Genomic DNA, 17714 nt, shown 5'->3' with positions numbered 1-17714 from the left:
AAAATGGAGGTGTGGTTTATTTGGTAGAGCACCAGTCTTGAGTGGAAAAAAGTTAAGGGTTAGGGCCCAGGCTCTGATTTCAAGCCCAGTACTGGCAGAGACAAAACAAAATGAAAAAAATAAAAAAACAAACACAAATACCTTCTAACCCCACCCATGCACAGTGCTGCTTTTTTTTTTTTGGGGGGGGGGTCAGTCAGGGGGCTAGAACTCCAGGCCCAGTCACTGTCGCTGAGCTTTTCAGCTCCAGGCTAGCGCTCTACCACTCTGAGCCACAGCGTCACTTCTGGTTTTCTGGTGGTTCATTGGAGATAAGAGTCTCATGAACTTCAGTGCCCAGGCTGGCTTTGAACGGTGATCCTCAGATTTCAGCCTCCTGAGTAGCTAGGATTACAGGGGTGAGCTACTGGCGCCCAGCAGTGCTGTTTTTTTATTACCCTGGTTCAAGCCCATCCGGGCACTTCTTCCAATCCACCTTACCACTAGGCCACATTCCTAACATTCCCCCCATGAGACTTTTTATATCCAATAAACTCAGAAAAAGCCACAAGTGGACCTGTGGCTGAAATGATATAGGGCTAGCCTTGAGCACAAAGCAGCTCAGGGACAGTGCCCAGGCTGGGAGCTGAAGCCCCAGGACGGGACTCAAATACAAACAAAACCAAACCAGAAGCAGATATCTGCTGGCTCTTGCCTCAATCATCCTTTGCCTGACAGACACCAACTTGGCTTCCAAAACTGCCTAGCTGGTGACCTTAAGGGACAAAGGCCAGTGCCTTGCTTGAACTCACCACTGGCAGCTGGGCGCAGTCGGAAATGACGTCATAGGCAATGTAGGCCACCTTGGTACCATTCTCAGCCCGGCCTTCTCGTGTGTAACAGGCATCACGCGTGTCATTGGCCAGGCGATCCACGTCATCCAGGGGGAAGGCGCAAAGCACAGATGTATGAGAGGCCCTGGGAGCTGCTGACTGGGGCCAGTCCACAGTCGGGGGAGCCACGGAGGAGAAAGCAGCAAACAGCACGTCCCCAGTAGTGGCCACGGCCGCTGCCTGGATCAGACCATAGCGGCCACCCTGGCAATCGAGAGGTAACTCCACATATGAGTAATAGTGTTGATCTCGGAGACACACGCGTGACACGTAGGCCCGGAAGGCTCTGGATGGGATCTTGAGATCTCGTCTCAGGAACAGGAAGTAGGCGTTGGCCCCACGCGAGAAGGCGCTCACGAAGTGGTGGCTGTACTCAGAGAGGCGGCCCACGGCCAGCTTGGCTGTCTCTTCATAGGAGAATGCAGACTGGGGGTCTGGTGGTCGCAGGGCTCTAGTTGTGATGGGTGGAATGCCACCCCCGACACCCCGGCTGGTATAGCCCCGTCCCACAAACAGAAGGGGATCCCCTGCCGAATTCGGGGCCACCAAGCCCACGGTGCTGACGTCAGGATCGTTGGCAGCTACGTATTGAGTGTCTCCAGGCCGGTCTAACCTCAGGAGCTGCTGAAGCTTCTCTAGAGTTCGTAGTTCACAGACCCCCTGGTGGACGCTCCCACAAACCACCAGGGCCCCTGGGCTCACCAGCAGCAGCTGGTTCGGGTTGTTGGTTGGCCGTGCCTGGGGACATTCATCTGGCAACACGGGGGGCAGGCAATCCCGGCTGTCATTCACAGGACCCGTAGCCACCATGGCTTCTAGCTGCAGCCCGGGGCTCAGTGCAAACAGGTAGTTGGTGGCCCCTACATAGAGGGTGCCTGAGATGGGATCCCTGGCCAGATGTTGCAGCTGTGTGCCATTGGGAGTGAAAGCAGCTGGTGGAGGGAGTTGGAGGGTGAAGACCCACCCAGCCCAGAGCACTTGAAGAAGAGCTGGGCCAAAGACAGGCATGGTCACCTGAAAAGACAGACGGAGGGGGTCGAGTGAGGCTCCAGACCGTCAGTGACCAAAGGACAGAACTATGGCACTGCCAAGATGCCTTCCCAAGCAAAGCATTATCAGTCTTAGCTAGGCACCACGGTTCCCAGAACAACAGGCCGGCTAAGGCAGAAACAGGAGGTATTTGTCTCCAGAAGTTTCCAATACCCCCTCTTCTCTCCATAAGCACTGTGCTCTGGTTAAGACTTGAAGCTTTTTCAGGGCCAGGAATCCCAGTGTGAACGGGCCAGACAAGAGCACACAGTCAAAGCCAGGAAAGGTGAAAGCTGAAGAGCAAGACATCTCATGTGCAGTTAACTCCCCGAGCCACCAGAGACAAAGGCACTGGGATTACCTCCCCCGACCCCCCCCCCCAAAAAAAAGCTTACCTGGCAGGGCCAGCTAGATCAGGCGACAACAGCATGACCTGAGTGCGAGTCACCTGGCCTGAGAGAAAGCACGAGTGTGAGGCTGAGGGATGGGGGAGGGGTTGGGAGAGGGGATGGCTGAGCTCCCCATTACAAAAGGCAGCACCAAAGTACCCCTTCCTCACTAGCCAGTCTGCCTGTGGAGCCCGGCCCAGCCTGGCCCTCGGCCACCAAACACATTCCACAAGTGGACGCTTCCTCAGAGCCCACATGGGGGAGGGGGCGGGGAAACAGAGCCAGGCACCGGAGGGGCCTGGGAAAGGTCAGCTACAAGTCCCATGGTGACACCAGGGCCCACTCAGGTCCCCAGCACGGCCTTCTTCCTCTCTCTCTCCCTCTGAGGGTCCCTTCCTCTTTGCATTCTCCTATCCTCATCTTTTGTTCAAACTCCACCCTGTCCAAGGCACCCAGATAAATATATCTTTCACAGAAGCCAAGGTCAGTCCTCGCCAAGATGGTCTCCCCTCGCCCCAGCACAGTTGCACACACACGAAAATGCATGCACACCTCCTAGCCTACATGCAAGCGTACATGCACACACAAATCTATGGGCAATCGGCACACACAGAGATGCAAGCAAATACAATCTGTCATCATCACACATACACAGAGCCAGGCGCTGGTGGCTCACGCCTGTCATCTTATCTACTCAGGAGGCTAAGATCTGAGGATCACAGTTCAAAGCCAGCCCAGGCACCAAAGTCCATGGGACTCTCATCTCCAATGAGCCACCAGGAAACTGGAAGTTGGTGCTGTGGCTCAAAGTGGTAAAGCACTTGTCTGGAGCTGAAGAGCTTAGGAACGATGCCCAGGCCCAGAGTTCAAGCCCCAAGACCAATAAAAAAAAAAAAGTCATACAAAGACACACATGCCACGCACATACAGATGCACACACACATGTTCCTGGTGGCAGGAATGTCCTGTGGCAGGCCAGGACATTCTCCTATTATCTTCTCTTTTGCAGGGCAGAGTAGAACCAGGGCCTCGGGTATGTGATGATTGGGAGAATGGCCTAAAAGAAGTTATCAGAGCCAGGGACTGGTGGCTCATGGCTGTCATCCTATCTATTCAGGAGGCTGAGCTCTGAGGATCATGATTCGAATTCAGCCTGGGCAGAAAAGTCCCTGAGACTCTCATCTCCAATGAACCACCAAAAAACCAGAAGCATAGCTGTGGCTCAAAGTGGCAGTGTTAGCCTTGAGCAAAAGAGCTCGGGAACAGCGTGCACCCTGACTTCAAGCCCCACCACTGACACACACACCACCCCTCCCCCCAAAAAAGAAAAAAAAAAAAGTCATTAGATTGGCTCCAAATCCCAGTTCATCCTGAGCGCTAAGTGATAGTTGTACTTGCCTGTGCCCAGGGTAAGTTGCCTGCCTCTCCTGCCTCCCAGCCCTGCTAGGCTTCTGTGCCAAGGATTCACTCCATCAGGAAGTGTTGGCTTATCCCTCTGGGAAGGAGGGTGTCCCTGGAGAGGACTGACCTCAAGGCTCAAGAAGGTCCAGAAGCCTGGCTGGGAGCAAGGACGCGGTGATGGAGCAGAGGGTGTGTGTGTGTAGGGGGGGTGTTTCTTTGGACTCGGCCTAGCTGGGCACTGCTCCCAAAATAGCTTGGGGGTTTCCATTTTTAGTGTGCAGAGAACAGGGCAAGCTCTATGGGAAAAGAACAAGGCTGTCTCTGTTTGCCACCCAAAGGGGATGGAGGGTTGGGAGTTGTTGGGGGGTGGGGGTAAGAGGCAGGAGGGAAAGTCTTGAACCTAACAAGAAGCCCAGGATTATACCAAGGAGCCCCCATCCACACCCCCCCCAACAACTTGTTTCTAAGTGGTGGGAACACAAAGTTTCTTCCTTTGGGAAGCCATGAGGATATGACTTGGGCGGAGGGTCCCAGAGTTGGATCTACGTTTGCTGTTTCATTTGCAGGCAAATATTTGCTCAGAGGTGCCACTGTGTGCCAAAGTTCTCCTGGCCCTGAAGGGGCAGCAACAAAACCAATTCCCCAAATGGGGAAAACCCCCAATTGGGGTTTTAAAAGAACAAGAAAAATGCAACAGGATCAGCAAAGAAATACAGGAAAAAAAAAAAAAAAGTCCTAGCCAGAGCTTACTGGCTCAATCCACACCACACCAGGCGAAGGGGAGGGAGGAGGAGGAATAAATGTGGAACTCCATCTGAATTCACCCAAGCTAAGCATGCCCCAGCCTCAGTACCCTTGCCCTACAAACCACTGCCACTAAAGGACAAAGGGCAATGACATATTATTTCCCCCCTCTTGTCCTTGCACAAATATTTCCATTAACTTCTGCTTTAGGCTACTAGAGCAATCTCCTATTTTCTCCAAACGACCCTAACTCCCTCCTTCACAACCTCACACATATTTTTTTCACCTCCCCTTTAGGGCAGAAATAAAAAGTGTATCCTTTCCTCCCTTCTAGATAGCTTCTGGAGGGAACCCCAAGGCTGGAGGGATAAAGGTCAAACTCGTCCCCCCCCCAACTCCCTCCATCCCAGTCCACATTCCAGCCTGAACCACAGGCCAGACTCCACACCAGACCTTCACAAATGATTCTTCCCACAGCTTGCCATTCCACACTCCCTCACTAACTCATTAACTCCCACACCCAGCCATCAGCTCCCTGTGGAGTCTTCCTGGGCCTCCAGGCTCTCCAGAGGTCACCTTCCCAGTTGGTGGATGAAAAGAGACCACGCCTACCTACTAACAGGTCTGACCAATCCTGAGCTCTGCCTTGGGCTTGGGGCCTCTAATTTCCCATTGGAAGGATGGGAGGTAGAACTGCTCTGACCAGTATATGTCTATGATTAGAGGCACCACCAAAAACCAAAGCTGCTTTTTTCTTTCTATTTTTTTTTTTTTTGGGTGGTGGTGGTGAGAGGGCAGTACTAGCATTTGAACTCAGGGACTTTTCTGCTCAAGGCTAATGCTCTACCATTTGAGCCCATGAACTCCACTTTTGACTTTTTGCTGGTTAACTGAAGGTAAGAATCTCAGTCTCCCTATCAGCAATGCAATCTTTTTTTTTTTTTTTTTTTTGACCATCCTGGGGCTTGAACTCTGGGTCTGGTTGCTGTCCCTGAGCTTTTCAGCTCAAGGCTAGCACTCTACCACTTGAGCTACAGCACCACCATTACTTCTAGTTTTCTGGTAATTAATTGGAGATGAAAGAGTCTCACAGACTTCCCTGCCTGGGCTAGCTTTGAACTACAATCCTCAGATTTCAGCCTCTTGAGTAGGTAGGATTACAGATCTGAGCCACCAGTGCCTGGACGTTTGAACCCCTTAAAGATGGGAGAGTCTAGCTTTTGATTGGAAGGTCCCAGCAAGCTGGCATAGATATTATCAAGTGCTCCTTACCTAGCAAATGAACCTCTGTTTCACTGCCCAGAAAAAAACATATATATATACACACACATATATGCATGTATATATACATATATATAGTCTGGCATGCTCCTCTCTAAGCCACTGAGCTAATCAAAAGGACACAGAAAGACTGGGATGTAGCTTAGTAGCAAAGCACTTGCCTAGCAAGTGCAATGTGACAGGTTTGATCCCTAGTTCAAAAAAAAAAACAAACCTAAAGGACACAGAAATGGCCCTACTTTTATTCATGACCAGGCTTAGAACCGACAGCAAAGGCTAATCTGGAGCCAGGTCTCACAGCCCCAGTGTGTACAAGCCAAGATCTCCTGCCTGTATCCCGCCACATCGTCCATATCTCAGGCTCCGCCCGGCTCACAGCCAAAGTCTTAACTCTGCCTGTGCCCAGGCCTGCCCAGCCAGGCCTCTTCCAGGGCCCACCCCTCCCTCCCTCCCTCTTTCTCAACTTGTCCTCAGCAAGGATCAAGACAATCTACTTCTGCCTACGAAGAATCCCATAGCAGCATCTGCCTTGCATCTGGCCTTTCCAAACCCGAGCATGGTTACCTGGTCTGAGAATTAGTAAGGACCGGCCTTCCTTTTTGGCACTCCCACCCCACAAGTCTTATTCTCAAAGGTCTAACCACAGTATGGGGGGGGTCGTCATCCATTGACTGTAACACCTGCTTTCTAGATGTTGATACCCGTGCAGGGAGTTACCTCAGACTTAGCTGTTCATGAAGACCCAAAGACCATGAATGGGGTCACCTGCCCAATAAAAGTCGAGATGCATGGAGAAGGGGCAGGGGAAGGGAGGGTCCCCCTCTCTCTGTGTCCCCCCTTTGTTAGTCCAGGGGAAACTCAGTCTGGGAAGAGCTCTAAGGGGAAAGAAAGCCTAGACCCTCCACACTGGGCTCTTTTGCACACCTCAAGGGGTCAACTGGAACCCCAAGAAGAGCAGGGATGGGGCGAGGGGGGCAAGGGGCAGGCCAGGGTTGAGGGGGTGGGGGTGGCTTCGGGAGAGGAGGGGGCGCGAGAGAGCAGCTCCACCTCCTCCATCTCCCAATCGCCTGACAGGCGGAGGAGCCACCCCGGGGAAGAGTTTGCCTTCCCGCGCTCACAAGTGCGTGGTTCCCCCCCACCCCCCAAAAAAACACTTCCTCCCAGGGCCTCCCCCTCCCCCCTCCCCGCCCCGCGCCCGGCCCGGATGGAGATCTGAAGTCTTATTATTCCCTTTCAGAGAAAGGGGTGTGCGCATGAGAGGAGGGGGGTACGCGATGTCACCCTGGGAGAGAAGGGGGTCCCCCCACCTCAGCCCCGATCTATCATCACCGCCACCCCCCACCCCTCATTTGCAACTCACCACCCGGGCGGGGTCTGCAGGGTGGGGAGTGGGGAGCGCGCGCCGCGGGCCGCTCCGGGCTGGCTGGCCGGGGATCTGCGCGCGGTGGTGGAGGCGGCGGCGGCTTCCCTCCCCCTCCCTCCCCTCCCCTCCCCGCCATCCCCCGGGAGGGAGGTGGGTCTCAGCTGTTACCCGGAGACCGAGAGGGGCGGAAAACTGCGCCCGCCCGCCCGCCCGCGGCCCCGCTGCCCGCCCCCCCTCCCGCCCCGGCTCTGCCATCGGCTGGGAACAAAGGAGACAAAAGCCGGGCTGGGAGGCGAGCGGGGGCCGAGGGAGGGAGGCCCCCCGGGCTTTTTGCTCCTTCTCTCCACCCCCCACCCCTCTTTTGCGCTTGGCCTCCCCTCCCCCAGCCCCTCGAAGCCCCGGGCCAAGCCGGAAGCAGGGGGGAGGGAGGGGGTGGGGGAGAAGGAGAGCGGGGGGGGGGGGGTGCACGGCCCTGAATAATCGGGGGACCCCCCTTCTCCGCATCACCGACGGCGGCGAGGAGGGATGGGGGATCCCGCCACTCCCGCGTGGGTGGGTGGGTGGGGGAGCGCGGTGGCGGTCGTCATGGCAACGTGGTCCTTTGGGGAGGAGGGCAGGGGGAAGGGGGGACACGCGTGGGGGGCCCCGCCCGGCCTCACCTGCAGGCGGGGCGGGGCGTGGGGCGATCACGCCCCGCACACCCCCTCCCTCCCCCCGCCCCTGCCCCCACCTGCCCGCCCCTCACCTGTGTGCGTGTCCGGGGCCTCCCCAAGGCCCGGTCCTGCGTCGGGAGCTGCTTTCCTCCAAGGCTCTCCCAACTTTCTTTACCTCAACTCCTGCACTTGGGTTTCCCTCCCTTTCCCACCTGCCCTGCCCACCTCCCTCTGCCTCTGCCTCTCTCTCTCGTTCCTGGGACTCTCCTTCCGGTCCCCACCCCAGGCTGCTGGAGAAAGATCACGGGCTTTGGACCTGAGTTTGCGCCACCGACTAAACCTTGTAACCCGACACCTCTCCCTCTCCCTCCCTCTCTCTCTTTCCCTCCCTCCCTCCCTCCACCCCCAACTTGACTGGCTCCTGGGACGAGCTGCGGGGGACACTACCCCTGGCCCGAGGTCCCGAGGGCGCCCGGGGCCGGGTGGGGGTGGACTCAGGTGAGAAGGGGGCTCCCCTTCACTTCCTTTTCTTCCTCAGTCTCTACCTGGATCCGCCCCAAGCTGAGACGTTTTGGGCAAGTCTGGACTCCCGGCGCACGCGCGCACATGCAGCTCCCCGAAGTTGGTCAGGTTTGTTTCCCAGACCCATTTTGGGCTTAGTGTAAGGCCTTTCGTGCATGGACCTGCAAACTCTGGAACCTCAGCTGTCCAACCTGAGGACTTGTTTTGAGCCAACACTGGGGGGGGGATGGGGAGGGAGAGCATGCTTTGTCTTCTTAGCATTATTAATTTTCCTTTTTTTCACTCAAGGCTGGTGCTCTAACATTTAAGCCAAAGCTCTAATTCTGGCTTTTTGCTGATAAGAGGCCCAGGGATTTTCCTGTCCTCTGGCAGGCTTTGAACTGTGACCTTTAAATCCCTCCTGAAAATCTAGGATTACAGGTATGTGCCATAGAAGCCTGGATTTTTTTTTTTTTTTTTTGCCTCAGCTCAACCTCAGGCAAAATCTGTCACTGGCTTATCACTATGATGATGACCACTGCCTTACAAGGTAACAGGGTAAACTCCAAGACCCAGCCTACCTCTTCCTCCTGTGTCTCACAGCCTTCCCAATTCACCCTGGCTCTCCTATCACCCCCTTTCTTCTGCCACTGCTTCTGACACTTCAGATCTAGACATACCCAGTCCTTTGATCAAGCACCTTTATGGCTGCTAAGAGGAAACACTTAAGCTCCTCTCCCATTCTCTAATTTTAGACCCCAAAGCTCACCCACACCCATCCCCTCCTCCTCCCCAGTGAAAAGAGCCCGCTCTGACTCCCTTGCTATGGCTTGGTTTTTCTGACTTGCAGTGTGTGTGTGTGGGGGGGGGCCTCACCCCATTCCTGTGAAGGCAATCTGAATTCTCCACATCTCCTTACTCAGTGCACACCTGTTAGAATCTACCTTAGTCCAGGCAAGAGCTCAGATTTACTATTATAACCCTTATCTGGACACAGATAGGATACCCCCTTCCCCATCACATCAGAAGAAGGAGCACACAAGGGCAGGGATTTCTCTGTCCCTGTCATTCTGGAATCAGGAATGACCACCGTGCACCAAGGTTCACAGCACCATTTGAGTCACCTAGGCTGGAACACAAGATTCAAGGGCAGACAGCGCTTCATGTGAAATGGTTTGGGCTCCACAGGCACAAACAAAGCTCCAGTGCAGGGTCCAGGGGCTCACACCTGTGATCCCAGCTACTCGGGAGGCTGAGATCTGAAGATGGCAGTTCAAAGCCAGCCCAGGCTGAAAAGTCTCTGCTGAGACTCCTATCTCCAATGAACCACTCAAAAGCCAGAAATGTAGCTATGGCTCAAAGTGATAGAGCGCTAGCCTTGTGCAGAAGAGCTCAGGGACAGCGCCAAGGCTCTGAGTTCAAGCCCTCGGACTGATTCCCCCCCACACACACATACACAAATAAAGGACAAACTGTTCAATGCATGCAGGGCAACACTACACAGTTTCTATTCACAAAAGGCCACCAAAGCATTTAGCTGGGTAAATCCTTTGAAAAGAGAGAAAGAGCCGTGTGTGGAAGCACACACTTGTAAATCTCAGCACTCCACAGGCTGAGGCAGCAGGCTGTCAGGTGTGAGGCCAGCAGGGACTATGTTCTGTCTCACACCTGTAATCCTAGCTCCTCAGGAGGCCAAGATCTGAGGATCATGGGCTAGGATGGGCAGGAAAGTTCTTGAGATTCTTATCTCCAGATGAGCTGTGGTCAGGCACTGGGGACTCATGCCTGTAATCCTAACTACTCAGGAAGCTGACATGGGATAATCAAGGTTCACAACCGCCTCAGCTCACCAGTCAATGAGACACTCAAGATTCTCTCTCTTTCCCAGGTTCTAGGGCTTGAACTCTGGGCCTGGGTGATGGTTCTGAGCTCTTCCCATATTCAATGCCTCTGGAGTAGCTAGGAATACAGGCAAGAGCCACTGGTACCCTGAGGCTAGGTGAGAATTATCTCCAATGAATCAGCAGAAAACTAGAAGTGGCAGCTTAGCCCAAAGTGTTAGAAGCACTAGCCTTGAGCAGAAAAGCTCAGGGATGGTCCCTGAACCCAGAATTCAAGCCCCATCACTGACTGACTAAATGGCATGATTTCTCCCTCAAGTCTCATATCAAAGTGTTCAATGGACATGACTCTGACCCAAGTTCTTTTAAGTAATACAAACTCTTTCAGACTTTTTAATTGGACATTAACACAGATATTGATAATATAAAGAAGCATTACCTACAAAGCCAAGTATGTCTGCCGGCGAGACGACAACGAAGATGTTCAGAGAGACCCCAAAGCTAAGGCCACGTGCTGTCATCCTAGCTTCTCAGGAGGCTGAGATCTGAGGATCGAGGTTAAAGGTCATTCGGGAAAGCCTGTGATGCTGTTATCTCCAAGGAACCACGAAAAAGCTAGGGCTCAAGAGACAGCACACCAGCCTGAAGTAGAACAGTTAAAGGAAGCTGGGTACCAGTGGCTCGCGCCTGTCATCCTAGCTACTTAGGAGGCTTAGATCTGAGGATCAAGGTTCAAAGCCAACCCCAGGCACACACCAGAAAACTGGAAGTGGCACTGTGGCTCAAGGGGTAGGGTGGTAGCCTTGAGCTGAAGAGTTCAGGGACAGCACCCAGGCCCAGAGTTCAAGTACCACAACTAACCCCCCCCCCCAAAAAAAAAAAAAAAGGTAAAGGACACCTCTCAGGCCCTGAGATCAAGCCATAGAACCAGCACACATACACACAGAAAGAAAGAGAGAAAGAAAAGACAGACAAGCCCATCCAGCTGGATGTCTGTGATTCTAGCTACTCAGGAGTCTAGGATTTGAGGACCACAGTTCAAAGACACCCAGGCAGGAAAATCTATGAAACTCTCATCTCCAGTGAACCAACCAGAACTAGAGTGGTGGCTTAAAGTGAGGCTACTAGCCTTGAGCAAAAGAGCTCAGGGATAGCACCCAGGCCCTGAGTTCAAGACCCATGATGAACAATAACAACGACAATCCCCCAAAGAAAGAAAGTCCTCTTTACCCCTTAGGCCCTCTGGACGAGGCTCCAAGGATTAGCTAGCCTTGAATAGCATGTAGAACACAGGGAGTGTGACCAAAAATGCCACACAGGTGAGTGCTGTACCGTAGAAGGTGTTCCTGTTAACGTGGGCCTCTAGCTTCTGCTCCATGTCAGACAGGGCCAGAACCATGTTCCCTTGCTCTAGCAAAGGGCTGGACAGAGCCCCCTCTCCTGGCTCCATCAGGCCTGGGTGTGTGGCAGCCTTTACAAGTTGAACTACCCCAGCCATCTGGCTACAAGTCTCTTCCAGGCCATCAAGTTGTTCTCGTAAACCCTCGAGACAGGATTGGACCTGCTGGGAGTGACTGAGCTGTTCTTTCATGGCGGCTAAAAAGACGTCTGTTTCTCTGTCTCTGCTAGGGGGACTGCCGGCTGAGGACCCAGAACCCTGGCCCTTCCCAGCATGCACCAGGCCCCTCAGGTCCACCATGAGATCCTGGAGATCTTTTTGCTGGAGAGAGTAGCTAGATGCCTGTTCGCGGATCGCCTCCTGGAGATTCACGGGTCCTTTCTGGGCCTCTAGGAGTAAGGCCTTCAGTTCCTGTAGCCGGACACGGTTCACATAGGTGGAACCAGCCACACCAATCAGGGCTCCCAGGACTGACCCAATGAGAGACCAGTTTTTGGTCCTCTCTGCCCTCGTGCGTTCCTTCTCATGACTCTCTCGCACAGCAGCCGAAAAGAGAGAAAACTTCTCCCGCTCAGAGTCCTCTGCTCGTAGGTAGGCAGTGCGCAGCCTCTTCTCTTCCTGTGGAAGCAAAGCATCGTCACACAAGAGGGAAGGGGCAGGGACACTGGTGGCTCGTACCTGTCTGTCATCAGTACAGCTACTGATGAGGCTACTCAGGAGGCAGAGATAGGAGGACTGTGGTTTGAAGGCAGCCTGGGTAGAAAAAGTGGGTGTTACTCTTATCTCTAATGAACAACCCCAAAAAGCCCTGAGTTCCAGGTCCAAACCCGGCAGGCAGGCAGGCAGGCAAAGAACCTAGCATTGATCCCTTCTTCTGAAGGACTTCCCTGCTCTGGCTTTGCCCAGGACCTTCTGGGTCACCTCTTCATCAGGCCTCTTGTCACACAAGACGTCTTAGTGAGGGTTCACAGCCAGCCCTACCCCAGGGTACGACGATGAAGGTGACCTACCTGTAGCATCCTGTGCTCCAGCGTGGCTAGCTCTAGGTACTGGCTGTCGTCCCTGGAGACGCGGTCTAAGCGGGCCCTCACCTCTTTCAGCTTGGCCTGCTGAACTTCTAAAGCCTCTCGGGCCTCCCGGACAAGGCCTCGAGCCACCATGAACACTTTTTCTGCCTGCAGAGAGAACGGTGGATGACATCAGCCTCACACGCACAGACTTCACAGCCAACAGAGCTGTGGGCTAAAAGGGTGCAGGGGCCCCGTGCCTGTGGTTCACACCTGCCAATCGCAGCTACTCAGGAGGCTGAGATCTAAGGATCAGGGGTTCGAAGCCAGCCTGGGGGAAGGAAAGTCCAATGAGAGTCATCTCCAATGAACCACCAAAAAAAAAAAAAAAGCCAAAACTAATGCTGTGGTATAAAGGCACCAGCCTTGAACGCAAAAGCTCAGGGACAGTGTCCAGGCCCAGAGTTCAAGTCCTAGGACCATCTCTCTCTCTACCCCCCCAAAAAAGGGTAGGGCCCCATTAGGGTGCCAGCTGCAAAGGTAGAACCGGTCCTTGAGAAGTTAATCCTGGTTTACTCAGTGGTGCTTAAAATGTAGCCCGAGGCCACACCCTGTCTGAAGCAGTGGAATTTATCCAGTCAGGCAGAACTAACACACCCCTGAGAAACTTGCACATAACTAACAATCTGTATCCACCATTCCTAAGCCTGCTCTTCTCAGAAAGAAACCACAGCAAGGCCTTGCAACACCACTGCTATTGCTACAGCCCCAGCTCATGTCTGCCATCCTAGCTACTCGGGAGGCTGAGATCTGAGAACTGAAGTTTGAAGCTAGGCCAGGTAGGAAAGTCTATGAGACTCTCATTTCCAGTGAACCCCCCAAAACCAGAAGTGGTGCTCACATGGTTCAAGTGGTAGAGCACTAGCCTTGAGCTAAAGAGCTAAGGGACAATGCCCATGCCCAGAGTTCAAGCTCTATGAGGTCCCTTCCCCCTCAAAAAAAAAAAAAATCTAAGGGACAGTGTCTGAGGCCTGAGTTCAAGCCCCAGTACTGGCAAAAGAAAAGGAAGGAGAAGAGAGAGAAAGAGGAGAGAGTCAAAGTTCAAACCCCAGTAGTGGCATGAGAAAGGAAACAAGGGAGTACAGGAATAGAAGGAGAAAGGGTGAGCAAAAAAAAATCATTGTATTCAATGTATACTACATAAAAATATTAAAAAATGAACTATGTAACCTGAGGGTAGGGACAGGATGGGGAAAAGGAAGGAAGGACATTGTCAAGATATACTGTACTTCTTCTGTACATCACCTTTATAATAACAAGTACATTATTATTTTTATTTTTTTGCCAGTCCTGGGGCTTGAACTCTGGGCCAGGGCACTGTCTCTGAGCTTCTTTTGCTCCAGGGTAGTGCTCTACCACTTGAGCCACAGCACCACGTCCAGGCTTTTCTATGTACTGGAGATAAAAGAGTCTCACATACTTTCCTGCCTAGGCTGGCTTTGAATTGTGATCCTCATATCTCAGTCTCCTGAGTAGCACGTAAATTAAGGTTTTGTTTTGTTTTTTTTTTTTTTAAAAGCAATGGATTCATAACCTGACTTATAGAATTATAACTTACTTTGGGGAGGGCAATAATTCTGAGACTTGAACTCTCCCTGAGCTTCTTTTGCTCAAGACTAACACTCTACCACGTGAACCACAACACCACTTTCTTTTTTTTAATTAATTAATTTCTTCACATATAACTGAAAGTGATGTTACAGTACATAAGTTATTTATAACAGTGCAGTCATGTCACAACACCACTTTCGTCTGTTTCTATGTATGTGGTACTGAGGAATCTAACCCATGGTTTAATGCATGCTAGGCAAGCAATCTACCTCTAAGCCACATTCACCACCTTGCAACCTCTTTATACAACTTCCTTAATAATAACAATACAAATACAAAAGGAAAGGAAGAAGAAAGGGACGAAAGAAAAACGAGAAAGCAACAGGATGGGGAAGGAGGAAAGGACGGAGGGAGGGAGGGAGGGAGGGAGGGAAAAGAAGCAAATGTGAATGTGGTTTTCTAGCATTACATAGCTAATGATTGATTTGATGGGAGCCAACAAGCCACAGATTTACCAAATCAGAGGGCAGGACAATTGTTTCAGTTCCCATCTCACCTCAGTCACATTTCCCTGGGCGTCTCGAACCTCATTGAGTCCAACAAACTCTTCATATCTGTCCCACCATGTCTTGGCAGTGGCGGTTGCTTTTTGCTGAATGCTATGTCCCAGGGCCTTGCCTAGTACTGGGAGGCGGTGAGACAGCCGCAGAGCCACCTCTTCGGATCTCTTCTCCCCAGGCTGGCTGGAGCTTGAGCTGCAGAGATTCCTGACCAGAAAGAGGTCTCTTCCGAGGAGGCTTCTCCGTGCTAGTGTGGGGGGGGCACCCACCATTTGCTGCATGGCAAATATCATCAGATCTGTGAGGGGAGTGGGGAAAGAGTCACAGGGGTCAGCTCCTAGCTGGGGAAGGTTGAAGAACTACATCGTAAGTCATCTAAAACCAAGTACCACTTGGCTGAAGTCAGAAACAACAACTCCCTGGACAAAACACATGCCTTCCTCTTCCTGCTGTGACACTACATAAACCAGACCCTCCTCTCTCCCTAGATCGCTCAGGTCTCTTGGATGTAACCTAAATGAGAACTGGATGCCCAGTTTTCTGATAATGTCAAAGAAAAGTTCTCAAATCTCAGTCGTATTCATGTTGACAAAGCCCCAGAGTCCCAAAGAATTTCTGTTGTGAATTGATGGGACTGAGGATGATACAGAGAAGTTTGAGAACCAGAGTCACTTTTTTCTTTTTCTGGCTAGTCCTGGGGTTTGAACTCCTAGGCTCTGTCCCTGTGCTCAAAGCAAGCACTCTTACCACTTGAGCCACAGCACCACTTCCCACTTTTTTTCTGAGTAATTTACTGGAGATAAGAGTCTCATGGACTTTCCTGCCACGACTGGTTTCCAACTGTGATCCTCAGATGTCAGTCAGCCTCCTGTGTAGCTACAGTGCCTGTTTCAGGTCAGTTCTCTAAAAGATTCTCGCAAGCAACTTCCCTGACTTACTAATGCTGCCCCAGTGCTGTACAAGCAGATTTTCTATGAAGTTCAAGAACACAGAGACAGGGGCTAGGAGTTTGGCCTAGTGGTAGAGTGCTTGCCTGGAATACACCAAAACCCGGGTTCAATTCCTCAGTACCACATACATAGAAAAGCCAGAAGTGGCACTGTGGCGGCTCAAACGGTAAAGCACTAGCCTTGAGGAAAGCCCAAGGACAGTTCAGTCACCAGACCTGCCCCCCCCCCAAAAAAAGAACACAGAGACAGAGATCATCATTTATAACAAGACAGAAAACTCTTAATTTCAGGACAAAGGAAAAAGCTGCCTTGCACAGAGAATAGCTTTTGTCATGTTTACTTCAGTCCTCTAACCTGCCTTTTCTGACCACTAAATCCCAGTCTTAGACTTCTCACCTTCTGGAGATTTCTCCTTCCTTCCCCGCCTCATGCCTGCACAACGGGTCAGGTGTTTTTCTTTCTTTTGGGGCCCTACCAATGCCCACTTCCTCAATCTGACCAGCACAGAAGTATCTAGAGTCAGGCTCGATTACAGCTCAAGAACAGATTGACTCAGAAGACCCCAAAGAGGGGACCAGGTTATCCAGATTGCCAGGAAAAGCTGGTGCCTTCTTCTGGCCAAACCATATATTTCTAAGTTCTGAAGTACTGATTTGTGGCATCAGAGCGACACCTGGTGGCTGCCTCAGTAGGCTACATGGAGTAAAACAAGAAAGAGGTAGAGACAGGACAGGAAGGAGTGCCAGGTGCTCAGGAGCAAAGTGCTTAAGGAAGGGTGACAGAGCCTCAGCCAAGCCCACAGCATCCAGTCTCTACTTTGTCATTCATAGAGAAGCTCAGACCCTCTGAAAAACAAAGCAGGGCAGGCAGACATGTGCCTTCTAGTTAAAGTGGGTCTAGGCAGCCCGGTACCTGTGGCTCACACCTGTAATCATGGCTATTCAGGAGGCTAAGATCTGAAAAGCTTGGTTCAGTCATCCCTAGCAGACAAATCTGAGACGTTTGGTGGGCACTGGTGGCTCACACCCATAATCAGGAGGCTAAGATCTGAGGATCGAAGTTCAAAGACAGCAGGAAATTCCATTATATTCTTTTGGTTATGGGTGGTAGTGGTGAGGTTTGAACTCAGGGCCTGGGCACTGCCCTGAGTGTTTGTGTTCAAGACTAGCTCTCTACTACCCTGAGCCACAGAGCCACTTCTGGTTTGCTGGTAGTTAATTGGAAATGAGTTTCATGGATGCAGGCCCTGGTAGTTCACACCTGTCATCCTAACGACTTAGGAGGCAGAGAAGTGAGGATCACAGCTGAAAGCCAGCCAGGGCATGGAAGGCTGTGTAAGCTAAAGAGCTCAGGGACAGTGCCCAGGCTCAGAATTCAAGTTCCAAGACAAGAAAAAAAAAAAAAAGTCTCAGACTTTTCAGCCTGGCTGGCTTTGAATTGCAGCCTTCTCAGTAGCTAGGATTACAGGACTGAGTCACTGATGTCACTGTGATATTCTTACTCTCAATTATCCACCGAAAAGGTAAGAGTGGAGGTGTGTCTCGAGTTGTAGTATGCTAACCTTGAATTAAAAAAGCTCAGGGACAATTAATGCACAGGCCCCGAGTTCAAGCCCCAGAACCTCTCCCCTTTCCCCCTGCCCCCACACTGAAGGAATAAAAAGAATTTGCAAAGAGTCGCACCGGCATTAGCTGTATAAACCCCAAACTTCAGCCAGGTGTAGTGGCCCACATCTGTTATGAAAGCACTCTGGAGGCTGAGGCAGGAAGATAGTGAGTTCAAGGACAGGCTGGGGGCTACATGGTTAAGTCCCAAACTACAGACGAAACCCTACCTAAAACGAACCCCCCCAAACCCAAACCTTGACTTCTAGTGGTTTCCAAAGCCCCAGGATCTGGGAACTGGACCTACACTCCCTACCCGCCTCCTTCTTCTCTATCTCCCTCCACATCTCGGCACCTGCCCTCTGCTCCACCTACAGAACCTCCTCCCCGTGCACAGTCAGCCAGGACCGAGCACCCCCTACCGCAGCACCAGCTCGCTCCCCGAGAGGAACGACTCCGGACCTCCTACCTGGAGTTCCCTACCCTACGCCGCTCCAGCAGTGGGCCGG

General features: G+C 52.2%; 2 protein-coding genes across 4 annotated transcripts in view; both read right to left on the bottom strand.

Moving 5' to 3' along the window:
* The window catches only part of Plxnb1 (plexin B1), a 29590-nt gene extending 21548 nt beyond the window's left edge, over positions 1–8042 (bottom strand). Inside the window, exons 1-3 of the mRNA XM_090323460.1 lie at positions 7825–8042; positions 2297–2354; positions 792–1886 (exon numbers count right to left, since the gene is read on the bottom strand). Of these exons, the coding sequence (XP_090179586.1) occupies positions 792–1880 (1089 nt within the window). The 5' untranslated portion in view covers positions 1881–1886; positions 2297–2354; positions 7825–8042. The remainder of the gene's footprint in view (positions 1–791; positions 1887–2296; positions 2355–7824) is intronic.
* A 3147-nt stretch (positions 8043–11189) lies between these two features.
* On the bottom strand, positions 11190–17711 carry Ccdc51 (coiled-coil domain containing 51). Of its 3 annotated transcripts, none has more exons than XM_090323267.1 (4): positions 17675–17711; positions 14648–14949; positions 12484–12648; positions 11190–12091 (listed from the first exon to the last, which is right to left on the bottom strand). In XM_090323267.1, exons 2-4 carry the CDS (start codon positions 14942–14944, stop codon positions 11336–11338), a joined length of 1218 nt encoding a protein of 405 aa, XP_090179393.1. In that variant the 5' UTR covers positions 14945–14949; positions 17675–17711; the 3' UTR covers positions 11190–11335. The 3 variants fall into 3 exon arrangements, with proteins under 3 accessions (XP_090179393.1, XP_090179394.1, XP_090179392.1); XM_090323268.1 differs by lacking the exon at positions 17675–17711 and adding an exon at positions 17284–17664; XM_090323266.1 differs by lacking the exon at positions 17675–17711 and adding an exon at positions 15998–16930.
* Positions 17712–17714: the final 3 nt, after the last annotated feature.

Source organism: Megascapheus bottae, chromosome 32 (assembly GCF_031878675.1).
Source record: "Megascapheus bottae isolate mThoBot1 chromosome 32, mThoBot2.hap1, whole genome shotgun sequence".
NCBI lineage: Eukaryota > Metazoa > Chordata > Mammalia > Rodentia > Geomyidae > Megascapheus > Megascapheus bottae.
This window is presented reverse-complemented; position numbering and strand designations above follow the sequence as displayed.